This window comes from Typopeltis vanoorti, chromosome 12 (assembly GCF_054136105.1).
Source record: "Typopeltis vanoorti isolate ZY-2024b chromosome 12, IOZ_Tvanoo_1.0, whole genome shotgun sequence".
Lineage (NCBI taxonomy): Eukaryota > Metazoa > Arthropoda > Arachnida > Uropygi > Thelyphonidae > Typopeltis > Typopeltis vanoorti.
The window spans coordinates 123,559,734-123,585,018 of NC_143560.1; the positions used below are offsets into that span (position 1 = coordinate 123,559,734).

General features: G+C 34.6%; 1 protein-coding gene and 1 pseudogene across 1 annotated transcript in view; both read left to right on the forward strand.

Moving 5' to 3' along the window:
• The window catches only part of LOC150101200 (SPRY domain-containing protein 3-like), a 221,963-nt gene that overhangs the window by 187,627 nt on the left and 9,051 nt on the right, over window positions 1–25,285 (forward strand). Inside the window, exon 10 of the mRNA XM_090401360.1 lies at window positions 15,024–15,214. Within this exon, the coding sequence (XP_090257486.1) occupies window positions 15,024–15,214 (191 nt within the window). The remainder of the gene's footprint in view (window positions 1–15,023; window positions 15,215–25,285) is intronic.
• On the forward strand, window positions 11,612–11,773 carry LOC150101201 (U2 spliceosomal RNA; annotated as a pseudogene).

A 25,285-nucleotide genomic window follows, 5' to 3' on the forward strand; every position in this document is an offset into this window, starting at 1 on the left:
CTCCCTGGGAAAATTCCAAGATATCTTATCTCAAAATCATCGTCCGCAATTCCATAGGCAATCCAAAATATCATGTGATATCACAGAGAGACATACGTTCCCCAGAAATTTCAAGCACATAACGTCACAATTCTTTATCTCTAAAATCACCCACAATGCTCTACACGAACCAAACACACTTCACATGATGTCCCTGACAGAAGGGAGGCCCAGCAAAATTCCAAACATTCCAAACTTTATCTTATCACTAATAACCCCATATGCAAATCATTTACTTATCTACATCTCACAACAACACACATCCAGGACACTGAAGTCGCTTCCCCTTTCACCCTACCCCTATTTTGTTCATAGTGTCCCACCAATCACTACACAAATCCTTATCCACTAATAATCTTCCTTTTCCATTCAAAACAATGACATCACTTATTTACACCTAACAAATGACGTCACTTATGTTCATCTGATAACAAACATCCACGACACGAATCCTTATCTCTACCATCACCCATAATACCATACGCGAACCAAAACACAAGAACTGAAGCCATTGACACATATACCCCCAGAGAAATTCCAAACTCATGACGTCACTCATGCAATGATGTCATCTTCTTATCAACCAATGACGTCACGATTCCTTATCTTAGCTTGATATTGATCTTGTCAGAAGTGGCTACCCTACCCACAATTCCATATGTGAACCAAAACACAAGAACTGATGTCACTGACACATATGCCCCCAGGGAAATTCCAAACATTCCAAAATTCATGACGTCATCATATGAACAACCAATCACGTCATGATTCCTTATCTTATCTTGATCTTGTCAGCAGTGGCTACCCTACTACTGTCGTGTCTAAAATCGTGAAGAAAAAATTTATTTTAAAATTTTGTTTAGGATCATGCATTGTCTCATCTGATGCTTCATAACCAAACATTTTTGTTTTTGTTCTTTTGCGAATGTCTGGAAAAATAGGATCAATATTAAGATCGTTTGCTACTTCTTTTGCAGTTCTAATAATATTTTCAAAATATTGGTCTGTTCAGTGACTATTTAATTCTTGTATAACATAATCAAGATTTTCTCTAATTTTTCCTATATCAAATGTTGGATTCTGCATTATTTTGCTTGCAACATTTAGAAGACTTAAGATTTCATACCAAACATGAACAGAGAAAAATCAACAACATTTTAAGTTTGCTGTATTTTGAACAGTTTTTAATGTGCACGGAACTTATCTCATGTATTTTTAGTATAGGACTCAAATGTTGCTGATCGTTTGACTACCAAATATTTTGCAATAATAACAGAAAGTGGAATTTCGCGATTCGGAATAAACTAAATAACTTCGTAAAAGTTTTTCTCCATTTGCTAAAGTTCGATACTATTATGAATCTGAAAACTTGCAGCCAGATTCACCTTTGGGAAATTCTTTATTAACTACTTGATGCGGACAATGCTCAACTAAACAATCTCTAACTTTAGTAGTTATATGATTCAGCCAAGTACCTGGATCATTAACATTAAAATTTAAAGTAAAATTTGAAGTTTCGTGTTTTGCTGAATCGGAATCCAATATTTCTTCTGCTGCAACTTCTGTAGACAGTCCAGTCAGGGCAGTTTCATTTTTGCATGTAACATTTGTTTCTTCATAGTTATTATCTCGTGTCCTCTCTTTTTCTGTAGTAAGGCTACACTGAGTACTTGCTTCGGCAGAACTTTCTGTTCTTCATTTTTTATGTGGTCCAGAAGTTAAAAATTTATTCAGCGATCCAGCCAATTTATGTTCCAGTTGTACTCGTTGCAATTGTCTTTTCCCTGTTTTGTGCACCAGATAACTTCTTTGGCTTTTTTTCCGACATCTAGGGGTTAACACACTTAGTTAGACTTTAAATTAAGAAGAGCGTTAAAAGTTGTCCACCAAAATAAATAATAATTTATGAAATTTTCTCTTAAACTTAACTTTTAACCCCTTAACCAACTATTATTTTTAAGGTGAATGACCCAAGACTGACTATTTTTTTAATTACAGAATTTGATTTTTCAGAGGCTTTGAATAATAAACATGCTTTTATTATAATTACGACTATTATAGCTTGTTTTTGTTTAGAAGTGTCCCTTATTTAAATACATTGTCTATCAATACTCAAGAGGGGTATATGGGTATATATATTTAGGGCATTATTGGTGAGTATAGAAGGCAATTAAGGTAGAATAAAGGAGGTGGAAAAATTTGGTACACACCTTTTTTGATTCTACGATGTCTTCCACTTCCATGATCTCGCTGAAGGTTGTTTACAAGCGGGGGGAAGAGGGAGGGAGCGTGGGGGTGTGTTTAGATGCGGGAAAATAAGTTTGGATAACCCGGGTTAATATTAATAATATATATATAAATGTATACATATATTATTTCAAATTTGGGTGCATTTTTGTTGGGGGGGGGGGGAGGAAGAGTAAAACTATTGTGGCAACTGGGGCAGGGTTACCTGCCCCAGTTGCCACAATTACATTCTGGTAATTGTTTAATAATTAAGAAATTTCTAGAATATTAAAATTATTTATTAAAGAAATTAGTAATAGGACCCCAACCCCAATGTCTTCCAACTAGAACAAGAACAAATATATAAATAAATCTCATCATCATCGTGCGTATCAAGGATTTAGGCCTAGCATGGCCTGTTCCTACCTTAGAAGTCATCGTTTAAGAGGACGTCCTGGTTTTCTTTTTCCTAATGGCTTGTACTTTAAGGCTTGTTTTGGTAATCTTTCTGTTTTCATTCTTTGAACATGTTCCATCCATTTATGTTTATATTTTTTAATTTTTTCTATTACTGGTTCTTGGTTTAATTCTTTCATAATATCTTCGTTTCTTTTGTGATCAAATAGGGTATACTTTGCAGTTTTTTTCATAAACTTCATTTCTGCTGCTGTTAATCTTTGTTTGTATCCTTTCTTTTAGGCTTGCACGGTGATCTGAATGCATTTTTGAAAATTATGGAGACAACTACCGTGTTTGAATGAAAACTTTAGTTTAATATAACTAAAATCTGCAATTCGACGTTTCGACCTTTATGTCAAGGTCATCTTCTGGAGCATACAACTATACACAGAAAACAAGCTACACTACAATCAAACTGGTTTGTTAAAGATACTGACCAACCCCTACAACAATTGTTGGCCTGACCTCTGGTGAAAAAATAAAATATTATTATAAAATATATATATATATATATATATATATATATATATAATAAAATAAAATAAAAAATTATACATCAACGCTAGAGTCCTATTATTAGTGTTATCTGTTGGTTGTAGAAATACATTGGGTGCAACAACAAGTAACTATCTATATACATATATGTTATACCTGTACATTCCAGCCAGTTGGTATGGAATGGCTTCTAATAATTGTTGTAGATTGGCTAGAGTCCTGACTTATGCTGGATCTTATATATTAGGTAGGCTGAATGTGTGCCATCCAGATCCTTGGAATTTTCATGCCACCTTTGTTGTTGATATTTGGATGGTTTATCAAGATTTCGCAGGCTTCCTTGAATTTCCTTTCATACCAGGTTTTTGTGTGGTGTAAAGAGCAGGTGCTTTTCCAGTTGATTTGGTGTAAGGTGTTGAGCGCGTGGTCTGAGAGGCCTGCTTCACCATAATGGTTATATTTAATGTGTCTAATGTGTTCTTTCTGGCGTATAGGTATTGTCTGTCCTGTTTCACCAATGTATGGTAAGTTACAGGTGCAGCGGATGCTGTAGACTCCAGGATGAATGGGAGGAGAGGATCCTTAGAGGAGTTGAACATGGTTTTAAGTTTGGTGGGTGGTTTAAAGGTGTCATTGAGGTTATAATGTTGTAGGATTATATTGATTTTTTCTGATAACCCTTTAATGTATGGGATGGCTATGGTTTTACTGTAATCTAGATTCGTTTTTGTTGTTGTTTTATGGAGTATTTTATTAATAGTATTTTTGTTATAGCCATTATTTATGAATGTGTCGCTGATGATTTTTAGTTCTTGTTTCAGGGCTTGCTGGTTAGAGCAAATTGTTGTAGCTCTGTTTTTAAGGGTGTTAATGACTCCATATTTTTGTGATGGGTGGTGGTATGAATTTGCATGTATGTATTGGCCAGTGTGCATCGGTTTTCGGTAGACTGTGAAGGAAAGACTGCCTGACTAGTGTGTCTAGGAACGGGAGCGAATTTTGATTTTTGATTTCGATGGTAAATTGTATGCGTTCGTGTTGTTTGTTTAGGTGGCTAAGCAATGTGTTTAGCGTTTGTTGCCCGTGCGGCCAGATCGCGAACACGTCATCAATGTATCTGAGTCAGACTGTCGGTCTTAGCATGGCGGAATCAAGCGCCCTTTGCTCAAAGGTTTCCATGTAGAAGTTAGCGATTGGGGGGGATAGTGGTGAGCCCATGGCCGTACCTTCTTTCTGTAGGTAGAATTTGTTTTGCCACACGAAGTACGTGGGCAAAGAGGGCCGTAATGTCGGGCAGAAATTCGTTCTGTAGTAGGAAAATTGTGTCATTGATGGGGACATTAGTGAAAAGGGCAGAAACGTCAAAACTGACTAATAAGTCGTCTTTGTCAGTGTTATGTTTTTAATTTTGTTTATAAAGTGTTGTGTGTTTTTTATGTAGGAGGGGGAATGACCTACCAACTCTTTGAGTGTTGCAGCTAATTTCTTGGCTAAGTGGTAATTGGGACTGTCTATTCCTTCCACGATTGGTCGAAGGGGCACATTTTGTTTGTGTATTTTCGGGACCCCGTATATTCTGGGGGAGCGGGCGTTGTGTGCTTTGAGTTTTTTAACCGTATCTGGGGGCCAAGAAGTGACGGACTTGAGTTGTTTCTCTGTTTTATCCTTTTTGTTGGGTTATAATTTACAAGCTTATATGTGTTATTATCGGCTACTAGTTAATTCATTTGAAGTACATATGTCGACCTGTCAAGGACAACAGTGGCATTGCCTTTATCTGATTTCGTTATTATTATGTTTTGTTTGGCTTTTAATGACTTAATTGCTGCTAATTCTGTTTTTGTGAGATTGTTCTATATGGTTTTCTTAGTGTTTAGGACATTACTAGTTTCTAGTCTTATTTTATCTTATTTTAATCTATTAATAAAAGGTTAGGTAGGGACCTGATGCCTCTTTCTATGTGGTAGATAAAATCCAATTTGTTTACCTTTTTAGGTGCTATTGCATAGTTCAGTCCTTTATTCAGTAGCGTAAGTTCGCCGTTGTTCAGGGTGTGGCTTGATAGGTTGATCACGTGGTTCTTGCTTGTCGGTGGTTGGTCGCTCCTTGTCTCCCTTGTTTGTTGTTCATTGTTGGTGTTTTGATTGGATGTATTCCTGTTTATGGGTTGTTTCCTTAAGTATCTAATAAGTGGGTTCTAAAATGTTTAGTTTTAGTATGTATGACTAATTTTTTTATTAATAAAATATAATAAGCACATATTTAACTGTCAATGGGAACTGGCGGTTTTTTAATTAGCTAAACTAAATGCTGTATTTTTGTAAAATATGTTGGCGTAATACGGCTGAACGAGTGCCCTTATTAAGCAGCACCGTGAGGCAGTCTGCTTCTATGCTACACCCTGTTGACAGTACTGGGCAAAGCACAGCATAAGAATGAATTTATTCTTTTTTTTTCTTATTTTCTTGAATTCATGTTTATGGGTTGTTTCCTTAAGTATCTAATAAGTGGGTTCTAAAATGTTTAGTTTTAGTATGTATGACTAATTTTTTTATTAATAAAATATAATAAGCACATATTTAACTGTCAATGGGAACTGGCGGTTTTTTAATTAGCTAAACTAAATGCTGTATTTTTGTAAAATATGTTGGCGTAATACGGCTGAACGAGCGCCCTTATTAAGCAGCACCGTGAGGCAGTCTGCTTCTATGCTACACCCTGTCGACAATACTGGGCAAAGCACATCATAAGAATGAATTCATTGTCTTTCTTAAACTAACAATTTCCGCTAAAAATATAATAAACAATTGAAAATATTTATATAATCTTCGCTAGTTGATGCTTACTCTGTGAAATAAAATCTGTGGTTATATTGATAACGTTTCATTCCAAACAAATGATAAAAAACTGGTGATCTATTAAGTTAAAAATGTTGTTAGATTATTAAGAATTCATAATAATTTGACTGATTTAAAATTTCATTTTTATTGCCAAAAAAAAAAAAAAAAAAAAAAAAAAAAAAACCAGCTAACGCCTTTTTGTTCCCATATAGAGAGTAGGCGCGGTCGTTTTTACGTTTTTAAGCCCTATCTGACTTTTGGAGACTGAGTGGGCAGTTCAATCTCCACTGGTAGCCAATCAGAGATAGCTGGCCTAAGGCTATCACTAATTAATCAGCGCGCAGTGAAGAAGGCGGTTAGTAAGTGCCGCTATCTGGTGGTCCCTAACCCTAACACAATATATTTGATGTCTGAAAATAGTGTGGGTTGGTTCGACGGCCGATTTTCTTGAATTTACGGGACAAAAAAACCCGAGTTTCAGGGAGGAAAAACCTGCTAGCCCATGCCAGAGATCGACTAACTCTGAAACCGGTCGAGAAAAGGCTTAGAAAAAGTTCCTCTAGTCAGCAACTAGATTCAAACGCCTTTTATCATGCTGTGAAGCGCTGTAGAGTGCAAACGCCACTTCTACTGAACTACACAGGCTCCTTTTTTATTGCATTAACTATAATTTGTAATTGTGATATAATTCAAGAACAAGAAAATTTATATACACACACACACACACACATACATACACAGTGGTGTGTTGGGACTGGCTTGCGCGAGCCAGTTGTTAATGCTTTTAAGTCGGGCGAGCCGGTTATTAAAATTCTTTATGAAAGGATAGATGATTAATGATAGTATATACTTTTCTCGTAAATATTTAGAAATTGTATAATAAATGCTTACATTTATTATTATTATCATCAAAAATAAATACATAAAGGAGAATTCGGAAAAAAAACACAAATTCAGCTTGCACTGGCACTGAGTCACATAAAGTGAGCCGGTTGTTAAAAATTACCAACTACCCACTGTACATATATTTTCATTATTTCCTGTGGTGAAATGGTGCCCTTGTGCAGCGCACAATCTCCACAACCGCACGGCTCGGCCCTGACTGCAGCTTCTTTTATTGAGCGGGAGATGTAGTCATCTTCTATGTATGGCATAGTACCTTTATCCCATTCAATATTGTGAATTTTGTTGGAAAAATGGAAAGCTAAACCAGAATTGTCTTCTCTGTTGTTATTAACGTCTCCAATATGTTCCTTTTTTTTCTTATTTTTAAACTTCTAGAAGTTTGTCCTATGTAATTTAATATGCAAGAACACGTGATATTGTAAACTTGTAAACTCCAGGATGTTTGTAGAAATCAATCTTGTCTTTTGACCATAACATATTGCGAACAGTCATTATTGATTTGAAAGCAACTTGGATGTCGTGAGGCTTTAGCAGATTGGCAATCCTTTGTGAAACTGTGTCAGCAAAAGGAATGGAAACGGAAGTCTTATAATGAGTTTCTTGGGTTTGCTGTTGGGAGGGGGTGGAGAAAAGAATCCTGTTTATTAATTTTTTGGGGTAACCATTGTTTGTTAATGCGTTGAGGATAAGATCTAATTCATCTGTTAAAACTTTGTTATCTCTTATGATACATACTGCTCTTTTTTTAGCATATGTATAATGCTTAACTTTTGTGAAATTGGTGCGAAGAGGCAAAATGCAGTAATGGCCTGTGTGAGTCGGTTTGCAGTATACATTTAGACCAATGCTATTATCCATTTGTTTTTTGATTAATATGTCTAAAAGAGGTAATTTTCTTTCATCTTCGAGTTCTAAGATAATTTGATTCTTTGGTGAAACGAGTTAATGGAAGTTAGGAAATCGTATAATTCTGCCTCACTATGTTTCCATATGGTGAATGTGTTGTCACCATATCTCTACCATACTGATGGTTTGGGATCCGTGTGTGACAAGGTATCTTTTTCCAACTTTTCCATAAATAAGTCTGCGCATGGAGGAGATAGAGGACTTCCCATTGCAAGGCCTGAAAGTTGTTTATAGATCTTTCCATTCCACTTGAAAAAATTAGAATTTAGGTAATGTCTATAAAGCTGAGCAATGTCTTGAGGAAATAGATTGTCTATGAGAGTCACGACTTCATTCACTGGGACATTTGTAAACAAAGACACGACATCTAGGCCAGCAAGAATGTCTGTACTTGATATCGAGACATTTCTTAACTTTTCAATGAAATGTTGTGTATTTTTTACATATGTGTCTGTATTTCGAATGTGCACTTTCAGAAGACGAGCAAGATATTTGGATAGTAAATGGGGAGTTGGGGATGAAGAGGTATCTCGGTTTTATGCACTTTTGGTGAACCATATAAACGTGGAGTTAACAGATGGATTGACTTAAGTTTCTTTTTAAGATCCGTCTGCCATGTATCCATGTTACATAGAAGGTTGTTGGTTTCTATGTGGTTCGTCCAATTAGGGTCTGAGTCTAATTGACAGTAAGTGGATGTGTCCAAAAGTAAAACCAAGATTTTTTATATATAATCTCTGGTATTTCAAATGAAGGTAGAGTTGCCTTTGTCTTCTTTGAGGATAATTATCTCTTTGTTTTTCTTTAAATTAATTAGTGCTCTCTTTTCCGAAGGTGTGATGTTCTTTCTTGGTGGTTGGGAAGATGAGAGAATGATCGCAGGCTTTATCATCCTGAAGTTTACAACAGCCTGTGTTCTTGCGAATTGAATTACATGGGACAAACTTCTAGAAGTTTAGAAATAAGAAAAAAGGAACATATTGGAGACGTTAACAACAACAGAGAAGACAAATCTGGTTTAGCTTTCTATTTTTCCAACACAAACCACAATATTGAATGGGATAAAAGTAGTATGCCGTACATAGAAGATGGCTGCACCTTATGCTTAATAAAAGATGCTGCAGTAGTCCTCTGTTCAAGAGGTAGCCTAAACAGAAACCAAGGGATGATCCTTGGTGACATCTGGAAATCGCCCAGCATTTCAGAGTTCAACTTCACAGCCAATTATAGGACATACCTGCTAAACAATGACTGACCAACTGTCAACATACACGCTCCAGGTGGTCATGTAACAGTTCATACAAATTTGATATATTTCATCCTTCGGTTATGTATTAGTTGTAATTTAAGCTTGTTTTTGTTCTTTAAGCTGTTTTATATAGAGTTATCTTGCCCAGACGAAGCCAACAGTCAGACGGTGAAACTAGTAGGCTAACATTCTGTATCAAAAATCTCCGACCTATTAAACCCAGTTTATTATATCTTTCTATGATATATAGTGATCGGGGAGGACATTCATCATGGAATATAAACTCTTGATTTTGGATCATTGGATGGGTCAGCAGACAGAAATTTAAAATTTAAACATCATCAGATTCACACAGAGGGTGTGAATCTGATGTTGGTGAAAAAAGTAGGGCATATATCAAAATAAGAGATTTTATTTTTCATGGCTTTGGACTGTGGACTTCACTTGGGACTTTTTGGTAGCTTATTATGGTTAGAGTCAATTATAAAGTGTTTTGGTTTCTCAGCATATGCAATCATACTCAGATGAAACATCTTGATCATATGTTGGTCAGATGGATTTACTTCTCTGTGCATCATTTTCTAAGTGAGGAATATATACAGAGACTACTTACTATTGGTTATTATTTTACAGAAATATTTTGGTATGTTTAAGATGAAAAGAGATTTTCATCTTAAACATACCAAAATAAATATTCCGTTAAAGAAACCATGTATATGGGATCCATGTCTGCATATTTATAGGTTCATATGTAATCCATTCAATTCTCAGTATCCCATCCTGCTCACAGGGATGGGACATGATGGGCAATGTTCTGCCATTGAAATTACTCCTTTGTGGTAAATACATTCAAAACTGTTTGAAATATTTTGCAGCTTTTGAAATTAAAAAAACTGTTTCTTTACATTCCTTGTATTATTGGATAATTATTTATTTTATTTTTTTTAATATTGACTTCACACACGGAAGGTCACAAGACCTACATTACAACAGTGTCATGTATGGACAGGAGATAAAAGGTGTCTGTTAACAATTTTCTTGAAAAGCTTGGGATTGTTTTCATTGAGCACTTCTGTTTCCAAAGAACAGACGCGAGTGAGAAATTACTTATTTCATATATATGGAGTTGAGCTATATTGCCGTGTTACTATGAGTAGAAGAATAGTAGTGGTCCAATTGGTAGAAGAACATTTATGCAAGTACCTATAAAAAAAAAAAAAAAAAAAAAAAAAGCATAATGCAGAAAAGAGTACCTGTCAAAAAGTGACTAGAGTGAGTCCTCTGTTAGGTAGGTTGTATACAATCAAGAATTGAAGGTTTTGGGGACACATTAGGAGTTGAGCAGGAGAGTAGTTTTTTAAATGAAAAATGAATACAAAGAATTTTTGAGGAGGCTATGATTCTGATATGTTTTATGATGGGATAAGCTAGATATGAAAGCTGCTAAGAAGGGGGAAATGATCTTTACCAGAAATCTGAACATTAATAAAAAGCAGGAGAAAGTAAAATGGGAATTTTCTAACATGTTTTTATAGCTTTGAAATTCACTATAATTTCTTCATCTGACTTGAGAATGGAATGGAGATCCATGTTTAAGACACTGGTTATGGAAATTTTTTAATCGTCTTGAGTAATACTGCAAGTTTCTTGAATAGAGTACTATCATTAGCAAACTATGAATATTATTTAAAGTTAGAGAGAGATGTGGGTGAGAGTATCAAACCTTGGTATATTCCAGTATTGATTAAAAAGAAATGAAATGATGAAAGATTCTATCCACAGTGACAATGAATGATCACAGAGGAAGCTGCAGTCTATTCACAGTGGACATCAGGGAGACCATAAGATGGTAGCATGTTGAGAAGGCATCGATGCCAGACACAAACACTTTGGAAATAAGGTTCCCTCTTATTTTTGCTGGTGTATGTGTACATTAAAAATATTTTATGCACAAGTTTCCATTCTCAGACTCAAGGTACATATTAATGTTGTCCCTTTTTTATCTAGCTATAACTTAATAAAATGGTAAGCACTAAATTGATTCAGTTAAATCTACGCAGCTACAAAAATTCATTCTTGCTTGATTTTAAGTGACTGTACTATTAATGTCTCGTGTTTCTCAGTATTTTCTGACAGTCACAAAAAAAATATATAAATATAAAAATAATAATTACATCACAACCCAGCACATACTCATAAACAATATAAAAGACTGAGAAGTGATATTCTGAAGGGACTAAGGGTGTATAATACCAGGCAATTCACAGCAAACATGGAGGTATTTTCTGACAGTCACAAAAAAAATAAAAATAATAATAATTACATCATAACCCAGCACATACTCATAAACAATATAAAGCTGATAAGTGATATTCTGAAAGGACTAAGGTTGTATTTAATACCAGGCATTTCACAGCAAACATGGAGGAGACCCCAAACACACCCATGCCAGTTTAATATCTTGTGGCATATGAGAGTGGATGCTACACTCATATCTTAGCCAAAAGACCAAGAAGTGTATCTGTTATCAGTTTAATATCCTGAATGGGCTCCATTGGTCCCAAGATATTAAATCAGTTTTTGAAGGCAGTGAAGAGTCAGTCGTTACTAGTTGTCCTTTGGTTGCACTACCTAAAGGATCAGCTTCTCTATTGGGGGGGAAAAAAAAAAAAAAAAAAAAAAAAGCAGCTATATACTAAACAGAAACAAAAGTTTCATAAAACAATTCATGTCCTTACTATATAAAATAACAAAGTTGATATGAAAAATTAATTTTATTAATATTTAAATTTAACATAAAAAAACTTAAACATTAAAAACAGAAATTTGGAAATATTTTCTTTAATGCCACGGGTGTGTTTGGCTTCAAGGATTCATAGAATTTTGCCCACCACCTATTCTTTTGGAAGATGGATGAATATATATGCCTGTGTAGTGATAAATCCCCCCCCCCTCCTCGCCAACAGACACCATAAATGCAAATTTATGGTGTCTGTTATTTTATATGCTGAAACAAGTAACTGTATTGTACCACTAAATACAGTATCGATGCACTTAGTCTATGTATATGCAGTGACAGTTAGTGTAAATTAGGCACATCTGGAATGAAAACACTTGACTCTGCATAAACATAACTCCCCTACCACAGACACTATACATTCAAGACAATACTAATTTTACGATTGGAATTTAAGCAAAAACTAACATGCCATATGTATCCTGCCGTGGGCATGAATGTTTCTGATTTTCTGTGAAAATACTAATGGTGTTGGTGTAGATCAGTGGTTCTTAACCTTTTCGAGTCAAGGAACACTTTTGATTATAAGAAAAATTTAGGGAACACCAAAAGAATTAGGGTCATGAAACTAACAATAAAAAAAATATGTATGAACTTGCCTTTTATAAAAATGGAACTTATTTTAATACAATACTTGAGCTTGTTGGCTTTTGCAGATTTCAGCAATATCAGGTCTAATGTGATATAGCTACCCTTATCTCTTTGTCTATATTAGTAAGTCTTTCGTGCTTTTTAGTTTTTATATAGGTTAATATTGAGAAACCGAGCTCGCACAAATATGATGTTGAAAACTATAACAAAATTTTCAGTGCCCTTGTTGGAGAGAGTTCGGTATTTGGCTCAGACAAAAATCCAAAATTCCTCGAGAGTTATTTCAGAGAATTTCATTTTTAGAGTATGATCCGTTGACAAGGTAACTAATTGTTCTTCTTCTTGTAACGAAAATTCACAACTTGATGTATTAACTGTACCAAATGGATTTCGTATCCAGTCATAACTGTGTGTATTTAAGTAAGGAAAGTAATTTGAAATTTTTTCTCCCAATATTGTTAAATGTTCTGTTATAACGGAAATAATTCCCTCGACATTTTATTATGGATCGAAGGAAACATATCCACTTTATTTTTTTCTGATATGTGGTTTTTCCAAAAAGATACTTTTTTCTGAAAAGCTGAAAATTTCTCAGTGGATGTCAAAATATTTTCATTTTCTCTTGGATACTTGTATTAATGCTATTTAAGTAATTAAAAATATCAGCTAAATATGCCATTTTAGCACACTAAATATTATTTTGAAGATATTTTACAAAAGCATCTGTACCTTCATTTTGAAAAAGGCCAATAATTCATTCTTAAGTTCTAAAATTCGGAATAGCACTTTAACCCTGAATAATCATCTTATTTCAGTCTGCAAAAGCAAAGATTCGTACTTTGCTTCCATAGATATACAACGTTTTTTAAAAATGCGTGCTTTTAAAGGTCTTGACTTGATGTAATTTACCATATTTACAACTTGGTCTAGTACAGGTTTTAATATTGCCAGTAATGTTTTTGAAACTAGGGATTATCTGTGTGAAAAACAGTACGTAGATATAATATTTGGCTTTATTTTCTTTGCAAGGGTAACAAATCCTTTTATAGAACCTACCATTGATGGAGCACCATCCATACAAATTTCTACACACAGCTCCCATGAAATTTAAAAATTTTCTAAATATGACGTAATAGAGTCAAAAGTATCTTGTCCTGTTGTGCGGTCTGTAAGTTGTCCGTGGCATAAAAATTGATTCACTATTTCATTTTCATTAATGAAATGAACGAATCCTAGTATATGACCTTTACCGCTAATGTTAGTGGACTCATCAATTTGTAAAGCAAAATGTTCTTTGGAAAGTTTATCGGTAACTCTTTTCTCTATATCATCTGTCATGTCTTTAATTTTATTTTCTATTGTATCGTCCGAATGAGGAATTTTCATAATTTCCTTTTTTGCTCTGTTGCCAAACATAATGTTTACTATTTCACAACATGCTGGTAAAATAAGAGACTGCTATAGTATGTGGTTTTAATTTTACAACAGTTAATTCAGCTACCTTATATAATGCAAGTTGTGCTTTATCGGAAATTTTAACAGTCTTTTCAAAATATTTTACTTGTTTAACTTGCATGTTCAATAATCTCTTGAAATAATCTTTAGTTTTTAAAGCAAGATTGGCGTGCTTCGTAGTAAAGTGTCACGTGACATCTTTCACCAGCGGAACATAAGTGTTCCGGGGAACACCAGTTAAGAACCACAGGTGTAGATGCTGTGGTTTGCTGTAGCTGGTGGATTGAGTCAAGACAGAGAGTTGTAGAGGGAGGGCACCCACTCTATACTTAAGTACCTCTGTAGTGCAATTGGAAGAACAACGTTACGTTTCACCCTCCAATTGGAAAAGGCCTAGGTTCGATTCTCCTCATGATAGGGGGAATATTTATATTCCCCCTATCATGACGAAGGTGAGTTAACTGATCTCATACTGAGGTAGCAGGGTTTTTCCCTCCCAGAAACTCAGGTTTTTCAGAACACATGCAATTTACAGACAAAAAATACTAGTGGTGGTGGGTAGTGAAGGTTTGATGTGGTGGTGGAGACAGAGTTGTGGTGTGGGTGACTTCAGACTTATTGGAGGAGTCACGAAATAATAATAAAAATATATATATTTATATAAAACTTTGTAAAAATGTCCCTGCTCAATGCAGAAGGGACATAATATATCATCAAGCAAGTTCCCTCTTGAAGGGAACACAGGATGTGACACCACCCAGTGTGAATGTGTTAAAAAGCTGCAAAGTCTATGAAATAGACTCATAATAGTAACGTCTTCATATTTCATTTTTTAAAAAAATGTTGGTCGCCACATAATTTTATATGCTAGAATAGTGCTTGCTTTCAATATTGGTGCATTAATACATTTAACATTTTTTAAAATATTTTTGGATGGTTTTGAATTATGTTATAAATGAATGTATACCATTATCAGTTTATATGAAGTCATATTCATCATACAGAATATTTTGTCTTAATTTATGTGTGGATGTATATATATTGTAGTTATTTACTTCAGGTGACGTTATGGGTTGTGGAATAATTTTTCCATGTGACTATGTGTGCAACTATGACAGTGATGATTCCAGAGAACTCACACCTTCTCCTAGTCATGATATTGATGCAGATTATGATGGCTCTCAGAGTGAATCTGAAGATGAAGAGTGGTGGAAAGAAAAAGATAATGTTGAAAATGGCAGTATGGTCCAGGTAAAAATAGGTTTATATGTATAATTTATTAGATAAAATATTTGAGATTTATTTTCTACATATCATCCTTTAGTAAGGTCTTAAATTGTCTACAAGACTGAATATTCTCTTTGAAATGGTTAGTCAATATTTGGTTATATATTTTAATGCCTAAAGTATTAAGTGTAACACAAATTAAAACAAGAATTGTTACTAATATTTTGCCATAATCACTTGCTGTTATCTTTTCTTCTCTACCAGTCTATACATCTTTACAGTCATGTTTGATTTTGCTGCTTCATATTAATTGAGAATTAAAAGCAGACAATGTATTAAAAACAAAAGTGCATGTAGAAAGATGACATAAAATTCGGCCAGCTTGTTGAACTGACCGAATTGAGTACATTACGTAAACATTATATGGTATTACAAAGCCACTACTTTTTACCCAGACTAAGGCAGTTGATGTGAAGTCATTAGCCTCCATATACAAGTAGCCCAGTTGTGAAGATACTACACATACAAACTTTGTTTGCATGTGAAGTATACAGGATTAAACCAAGATTTTGATTTCTTGGCATCTTTAATTTATAATCTCATCAAGTGGAAAAATTTTCAACATCTATCTCCGATCCAGATTATTTTAATAATAATGTGTGATACACCTTTTCACTACTTGCATATAGGAAATATATGACTTCTGCATTACTTCAACCTTGATCAGCTGGTTCCTGCCTGTCACTGAGTGGAGCAGAAAAAATGCTCAGTTTCCTATCCTGGAGCAATTCAGGTCAGGAGTGATGAGTTTAGTAATAGTGATCTTTAGTCCTTTATCCAAGTGTAAGCAAACTTTGTTTGCTTACACTTGGATAAAGGATTAAACCAAGAATATAATTTCTTGGCATCTTTAATTTATCAGTATGGGATCTAGGATTGCTATAACAATGGAAAGTACTGCACAGAAGTTTACTGAATTGCTATTCTTTTGAATCAGTTTTATATGTACATTGTATCCTCCATAGCTCAGTCAGTATTGAGCAGTGTCCTTTTGTTGGAAAGACCAAGTCTTGAATCCTGTTTAGGACTCAGCAAACCTTTATAAGAGCTTCTCAACTGAATATCACTTGGCTGGGAGGATTTTTCATTTCTCAAAATATACAAACTAGCCAGAGGAATGCACACAGTTGACAGACATAATTACTTAAAAGAAAATAAATTACTTGGCCCCATTGAGCCTAGCAGGAGAGAAAATGGGAGGTGTGGATGTCAGTCCCACACAGGTCACAAAATCTATAATAACACGATCTATTTCTAACAAACATTCAGGGAGAGAGAAAGAATCTGTTTAATGTATTTCTTGAAGACCTGGTGGTTATATTGGGGTGGGGAGTATAAGAGCAGGTAGATAGAAGGAAGGAAGAGGATTAGAATTTAGTTAGATTGTTTTGTAGCAGTAGGAGAACAGACTGATCCTGGCTGGCAAATGGGAAATTATGAAAATTAAGGTGGGATGAATCAAGATTTTCCTTGATTCACTTTTTCACTCTATGAAAAGTATCACTTTGCATAAAGTGAAAATTGAGTTGAGTATCTTATTTTTGATATCAGATCTTATACCACTTACATACCACCCTCCTTCATGATTGATAATAGTAGGATAGTGTGCACTCTTGCTTTATACTTAATTTTACATCACACTGTCTTCTTGTACCTCCTTCAATTCCAATTGCTGATTTTGCAGTATTACAATATTTCTCTGTATGATGATTCATTCATATAATTGCAGTGTTTTGAACAAGATTTTACTTTTGGCATTTTATCACATACCTTTTTCAGATCTACAAAACTAAATGTAGCTCCTTGCTGTTTTGCAAAATTTTTCAAGTATTTGCCTAAACAAAAATACAGTGTTGATATTTCCTATTTGGTTTGAACCTTTTTTTTCTGTAATTTAGAGAGGTACTATGTGAAAGTTTTGCTTCAATAGGATGGAACTCAGTCTTCTATGTAGAAAATTTTTTACCTTGGGTATACTATACGTTAAAGATACCAAGCAATTTTATAAACTTGGTTTTAATCCTTTTTCCTAAGTAAGCAAACAAGCAGGTAAGTCAGGTTTGCACCTGAAGTATTTTCAGGTCTGAGGCAACTCGTGGCAAAGATGGAGTAAGCTCTAATCACTTTCCTTAATATTTCCCATAATGCAAATCACATCTCCTTGCAGACATGTATGATGCTATGCATTAAGGGAATGGCCACTACCCAGACTGGTTTTGACCTTTATTGAAGTCTTCTCAGTGGAAGCCTGACCCTGAGATGTCAAGGTTTAGTTGGACTTTTATGTAACTGATTAGCTTTGCCTTTTCACTGTATCTGTTAGAGTATCAATGTAGATACCAAGGTACTGAAATAAATCATTTACTTCAAGAATGTGGTCATTTAGCCTAATATACCCTGAGAGGGCATCTCAGGGTCTGGCTTCCACTGATGAGACCTCAATAAAGGTTGAAACCGGTCTGGGTTGTGGCCATTCCCTTAATGCATAGCATCATACATGTCTGCAAGGAGATGTGCTTTGCATTATAGGAGATACTAAGGAAAGTGATCAGAGTTTACTCCACCTTTACCATGAGTTGCCTCAGACCTGAAAATACTTAAGGCGAAAACTTGACTTGCTTGGTATCTTTAACTTAGTCTTCTGATCTGGACTTGTTAATTATGCTTTGTAGCTACTGTAAAATTTTAATACTTCTATATTTGAATATATCTGGTTAAATATCCTCTGCTCTCGCTGCCTTTTAAATATCTGAGAACACTTTTCTATTTTAATATTGAAATGTACTTATGAGTGTATTCTAACATTCAGACCACCCAAAAACACTTAGATAATCTATGTAAAAATGCAGGACTGATTGAAAGCCAACAGCAGTAAAACTCGAGTCATAAAGAAGGAAATATTAGGCTAAATGACCACATTCTTGAAGAAGTAAATGATTTCAGTACCTTAATATCTACATTGAAACTCTTCAGTTACATAAAAGTCCAACTAATATCTGGAAATCCAGTCTTGTCACTAAAATACATCTGTACCGAACCATCAATCACGTCATATCATCAGTAGCTTTGGAACATGTCTTCAAATAATACTAGGATATACTTGGCAAATATATCCTCTAATAGAAACAAAAAAAACAAAAGCAAAGACCTCTGATAGAAACAATTCAAGAAAGGCAACTGAGATGGTTGGGATACCAACTTAAACATCCACCTTCTACATTCAGTGCTCTTGCTCTCTATATGCCAATAAATGGATACAGAGGAAGATGGAGACCAAGAAAACAGTTTTGGCAATACATACACAAACTTCTTTTTGAAGATAAGACTCATGAACCATCTGATATTTAGCACAAAACAGAGAAACTTGGCTCACTTTCATCCAATAGACTCCATGAGTTTTGTTGTGTGAATATTTCTGTATATATTTTCCTATTCATACTTGAATAAATGATTATGACTTATGATAGCATTCCTTTTGTGAATATTTTCTACTACTGTTCCCCTTTGCTACTTTTTGAAAGTTTTTTCACTTAGTTATGCGATAAATTAAAGGTGCCAAGAAATTATCTATAGTTTGTTTTGACCTTGATGATTATCTTTGGCAAAATTTCAAATGATGGTACAACATGACAGAATTTCATGCTGGCTGGGGTTTCGCAAGGGAACCAGAGCAAACAATGAAAAGTCAGCTACTGGAACAAATCCTAAAACTTACCCCAACTCAACATCACCAGAGTTAAAGACGGTACTATCAACATAAGAAGCCTGAATGGCAAAGAAATGGAGCTAGCTGAGGAATTGGATAAGTACGAGATGGACATAATAGGTGTGACTGAAACAAAAAAGACAAAAACTGGTGAGATCTTTCTGAGCAATAAATACAAAATGTTATTTTCAGGTAATGACAATCAAGGAAAAGGAGGAGTAGCCATAGTATTCAACACTAAATATGAGGCTAATCTTCTTGAATGGCAGGCAGTCTCAAGTAGAGTGATTTGGGCAAATATAAGAATGGGGACCTGGACAATGAGACTTATTTGTGCCTATGGACTGCCTTGAGACTTATTTGTGCCAAAAATTCCTCCACTTCTACCTTAATAGAAGTGGAGGAATTTTTTGAGGCTTTAGAAAAAGCAACTAACACAATGAAAAAGGAAAAGTTGGTCCTTGTTGGGGATCTAAATAGCAGAGTAGGAAATGATTGTCAGACATACAAAAATGTTTTGGGAAAATTTGGAGAAAAGAGCAAAGCTAATAATAATGGCAAATACCTGTTGGATTTCTGCACAGGAAATGGACCATGTTCCAACATAAAAATGTGCACAAATTCACATGGGGAGAAGAGGCAAGGAATAAGAAAAGTCTCATTGACTATGTTATTGTTGATAGTGATGTTTTCCCACTGATGCAGGACACCAGAGTGTACAGAGGATTTGAAATTGAAAGTGATCACCATTTAGTCTTGAGCATGATAAAATTGAATTTCATATTGAAAAGAAGAACATGTAAGAAAGTTTTTAAGAGAATAAAAGTTGAGCAACTCTGAGATGTGAACTGTAGACTAAAATACACAAATATTATCCCAGAAAAATGAAATAGTTCGAGAACAGGAACCAAACTTTGGAGATTCAGTGGCAAGCCCCAAAGAAAACATTGATTGATTCAGCCAGAGAGGCATATGGTGAGGTTGTCTGTAAGGATAGAAAAATCAGAACTCCATTGTGGATACAGGAAGTTAAAGAGGCAGTGAAGAAAAAGAAGAAAGCATATCAAATGTTCCTGACAAATAAGTCAGCTTGTGCTCTTAGAGAATACAGAGACAAATGTAAGAAAGCTAAACACTGTGTAAAACTAGCTAAACAAAAGTCATTGGAGGACTTTTGCAAGAACATAGAAAATAAATATCAAGAAGGTAGCAAAATATTCTGGAGGTTGTTGAAGAAGCTCAGAAAGAGTGCTGTTAAATGAATTAGAAATAATAAAGGTGACATGAAAACAGGAGAAAAAGATATCCTTGAAGTATGGAGTAATTACTTTGAAAAAATGCTAAATGAAACAAGCAGTGATGACAGCACAGTGGTAAAAACCACTGACCAGGCATGCAGTCTATAGTTCACTTCAGGAATACATATCCATACTTGAAGTAGAAAAAGCCATCAAAAGCCTGAAATTTGGAAAGGCAGCAGGAGTAGATGATATTCGACCAGAAATGCTCAAGTATGTAGGTATAAAATAAAAGTTGTGCAGTGGCTGCACTGCATAGTTCAGAAGGCCTAGACAGAGGGACGAATGCCAGATGATTGGAGTAGAGCTCTCATAAAAAGGGAAATAAAACTGATTGTGAGAATTAGAGGCATTTCATTACTGAGTGTTTCGGGTAAGATATATGCAAGTATACTTGAGAAACGGTTGAGAAGGATTGTAGAAGAGAAGCTTGGTGAAGAACAAGCTGGATTCAGACCAAATTGAGGCTGTCAGGATCAGATTTTCACTTTATGACAGATAGTTGAGAAATCATGGGAATATAACAAAATCCGTATTTAAATTTTGTAGATCTGGAAAAGGCATATGACAAGGTGCGAACAACAAGAAGCTATTGCAAACGCTAGAGTTATATTGTTTTAATGGGACATTATATCAAGCAATACCTAGTCTTGATTTGAGTTGTAAGTCAGCAGTTAGAATTGAACGAAGTACAGGAAGATGGTTTAATGTTAAATCTGGTGTGAGACAAGGATGTACATTATCCCCTCTGTTATTCATTATCTATATGAATCACATTATGAAGGAAAGTGGTGTTAAACATGATATCAAGATTGGAGATGTTAATGTCAGCCTCTTTGCTTTATGCGGATGTGTTATACTTCGAAATAAATACGCTAAAAGTCTGCAAGATTCCCTGAATTGAATAACTGTTGTGATAGATATAGCATGAAGGTCAGCAATAAAAAGACAATGAAAATAGGCAGAATCATTGAAAATGTCAACTGCATTATGAACAGAGAACCTGTGGAACAAGTAAAACATTTCATCTACTTAGGCACGATTTTTAGTGAAGATGGTAAATTAAATATCGAAATAGACAACAGAATCAACAAAGCTGGTATGGTAGGAAGTCAACTGAATAAATTTATATGGAATAAGAAAGAAATTAGAAACACTAAATTAGCTGCATACAAGACAGTGTTTAAATCAATTTTAACTTAAGGATCTGAGAGCTGGATTAGAAGTAAAACACTTGACCAAAGACTAGAGACTGCCGATAAGAGTCCTGAGAAAGATCAGGGCCATGAACAGATGGCATCAATGGCAATATCATATTAAAAACAAGGATATTAGGAAAGAACTTGATATTGTCAGCATCCAGGAATGCATTAGCAGGTCTAAACTCAGGTAGTATGATCACTTAAGCAGAATGGGAGAGGAAAGATTAGCAAAACAAGTGTTTTCTGCAATGTTGGCAGGAAAAAGACCAAGAGGAAGACCAAAATATAGGTGGATTGATACAATAAAAAGTGCCTTAGAAGACAGAAATGTAAGACCTGATAATATTGGAGTCTTGACATTTAACAGACTGATTTGGAGGAAAATTGTAGATATGAAGTTAGTAATGATGTAAATTTTTCATGTAGTACTATCATATCCTGCACACCCCTTGAGGGTACATATCAGGAATTTGATCATGATGATTATCTTTTACCTTCTTTTCAGAAGTTTCTGATGACCTATTTTGCTAATTTTAGATATACAGGTATCCCCTGCTTAACGTGGGATTTGATTAACGCAGCGAAATTAATTGCGACAATCCCTTTATATATGCGCCAAGAGTTTTAATTAACGTGCCTTTAAATTTACACCACAAAAATATGCAAGTCTTGAGGAGTGTTTCTTGGCCGAGTGAAAGAAAGTCATGAGCATGATAACATCATTCCTCCCATTAAGCATTAAGAGTGGGTGTGTTACAAGCTCCAATTGTTCGGCTGTATTTAAAAAAATACAGCAACACTTTGCTTTTAGATAATGCAACTGATCATGCAAATTCTCTTAATGATCTGTGTGAGAATGTGAAAGTTTTATTTTTTCCTCCAAATATGACCCATGGACATGGGCATCATTGCAAATTTCAAAGCCTATTTTCTTAAAAAGATATTCTCAAGGGCAGAAACAACAACAACAGGGGAAAATGCGATTAAGCTCCAAGAATTTTGGAAAAATTTTAACATTAAACATGCAATTGAAAACATTTATTACTCATGGGAGCAAGCGTCTTCTAGCTGTATGAGAGCTGTTTGGAAAAATCTTTTGCCAGAATGCGCTAATGATTTAGGTGGTTTTAAAAAATCCTGTGAACAATGTGGTTGAAGAAATCATTGCAGTTGGTGAAGACCTTGGTTTTGATGGTGTTGATGCAGAAGATATTAAAGAATTTTTGGATTCAAACTCAAAAAGATTTCATTCACAACATCGTGCATATGAAGACAATGAAGATGAGGTTCCAAAGGAGATAATAATCAAAGAACTGGATGACATATTTCGCAGTTTAGAATCGCTTAAGCAGCAAGTAATGAATATGGATGCAGATATACTGCTCAAAACAATTAGGGATTGTTCTTGTTAAAATTATTTCATGCTAAAATATATAATTTGTTAAATTTGTAATAAATAGATTATTTAAACAATATCTCATCAATTACACCCTATTCATAAGTAAGAAATATTTATTCATATATAAATTACCCAATAATAATTATAATTATTTGAAGAAATTTATAATTACCGACAGAAACTAAAATTTTCCCTAAGAATATCGAAGAATGCTTGTTTGCCGAGGTCTAGAGAGTCATTTTGTTATCGTAGAATATATGCTTATAAGAAAAAAAACAAACTGTTCAAACTACTCTTGATAAGTATTTTGATAAAAATTTGCAGTAACTAATGTAGGTACAAGCATTTATTAAACATTTACTTTGCATTCCATTTTTCTCTTTCCTAGAAGAGTACCATACAAAACGAATTATTAATACAGTAATCGATCATGGACATATTGTAATTTTTACCATTGATTAATGCGATTTTGATATATGCAGTAACATCGAGGGATTAATTAATTGCGTTGATCAAGGGATGCCTATATATAACTTAGCTTTCTTGCATTTTTTTCTATATTTTTAAGAGCATATGCTGACATATTTGCTAGAAATAGGCAAAGTATTTTTTCTTGGCTTGCTTCTAAAAATTCTTAAATCCATCAAGATGTTCTGATTTTCTCTAGTCTTGGCCTTTCCAACTGTACATTGTATTTCTCTGTTTGAATCAATTACTGTCTTCAGATTTTTTCCAATAGATTTTTCTAAAATCTGAAAAGATGTTTTTAAACTTTTTTATTTCTTATATTTTCTGGCTATATTTGTCTATACTTCACATCTACATCTCAGCATACAAGGGTGGTCTGAAAAGTTCTCAGCCTCGACCATAGGTGGCAACACTATCAGTAAGATTTTTTTTTCTAAGTTGGTATATCTGTCATAAGCATCCATGTGAAATTGCAAGTCATTCTATCAAGTAGTTTGTTTTATACAGCTGTCTGAAGCAAAAGTGTTGTCTGTATCCCTTGAAATGGATAAAATTGAGTATTGTGTGGTTATAAAATTCTTTGTGAAGAAGGTTTAACAGCAAAGGAAATTCATTCGAAGTTCATAAAAGCTTATGGGCACTCTTCTCCTTTGTTTTTGACAATTAAGAAATGGGCTGCCGAGTTTAAGTGTGTCCATACCAGCCTTGAAGATGATCCACGTGAAGGACATCCAAACAACGCCAGAAATCATTGATCAAGTGCACAATATGGTATTGGATGACCGGCGAGTCAAAGTGTGTGAAATTGCTGAGATTGTAGGCATTTCAAAAGAGCATGTAGGATATATTTTGCATGAAGAATTGCAAATGAAAAACTTTGCGCAAGATGGGTGCTGATCACAGCAGATCAAAAACGCATTCGCATGAAAATCTCTGAACAGTGCTTGGAGCATTTTAACGAGAATAAAACCGATTTTGTGCATTACTATGGATGAGACTTGGATTCACCATTACACACCAGAATCCAAACAGCAGTCAAAACAGTGGACAGAAGCCGGTTGTTCAGTACCAAAGAAGACAAATTATATATTTCGTTTAATCCTTTATCCAAGTGTAAGCAAACAAAGTTTGCACCTGAAGTATTTGAGGACTGGGGCAACTCATGGCAAAGGGTCACTACCCAGACTGGTAGTGACCCTTTCGACCTTTATTGAAGTCTCATCAGTGGGAGCCAGACCCAGAGGTGGTGATACTAAGGTGGAAGTAATGGAGAAGTCATATTTCCATATGCCAGTTGCCAAAAAAGGTGTCACACCTTATTATTAAAATTCTCTGGATTAAAGATAATTTGATGGATGTTTTTTCGCTTGACTATGCTGCCAATTATATATTTGGTTTAATCCTTTATCCAAGTATCTTCAGGCACAAATTTTGTTTGTGTCTGAAATATTTTCAGGATGGGACAACTTCTGGCACAGGTGGTATAGGTTCTCATCACTTGCCTTAGTATCCCATAATGCAAAACACACCTTCTTGCAGACATGTCTGGGTAGTGACAGTTCCCTTAATACATTCCCATGATACATGTCCCCAAGGAGATGTGCTTTGCATTATGGGATACTAAGACAAGTGATGAGAACTTATACCATGATATTTGCTGCATGAAAAAATCATATTTTAATCATTATTTAGACGCATCTAACTTGTTTTGGTTTTCTTAGTGTGTGTGTGTGAGTAATGTTAATATGATATTTCTCTAATTCTTCAACTAGCTCTGCTTCTTTCCCTTTTCTTATGTTAATAGTCTATTTTCATTTCTAGTAACTGGTTTATCACCAATTTGTTCTGGATCTCTAACAAAAACTCGCATGAAATTATTAGCCTAATGTTTATAAATAAAAAGGCTAAAATAAAAAAAAATTCACAAGTTCCTCCACAAAAATATCATTAAAAGCAAAAAAG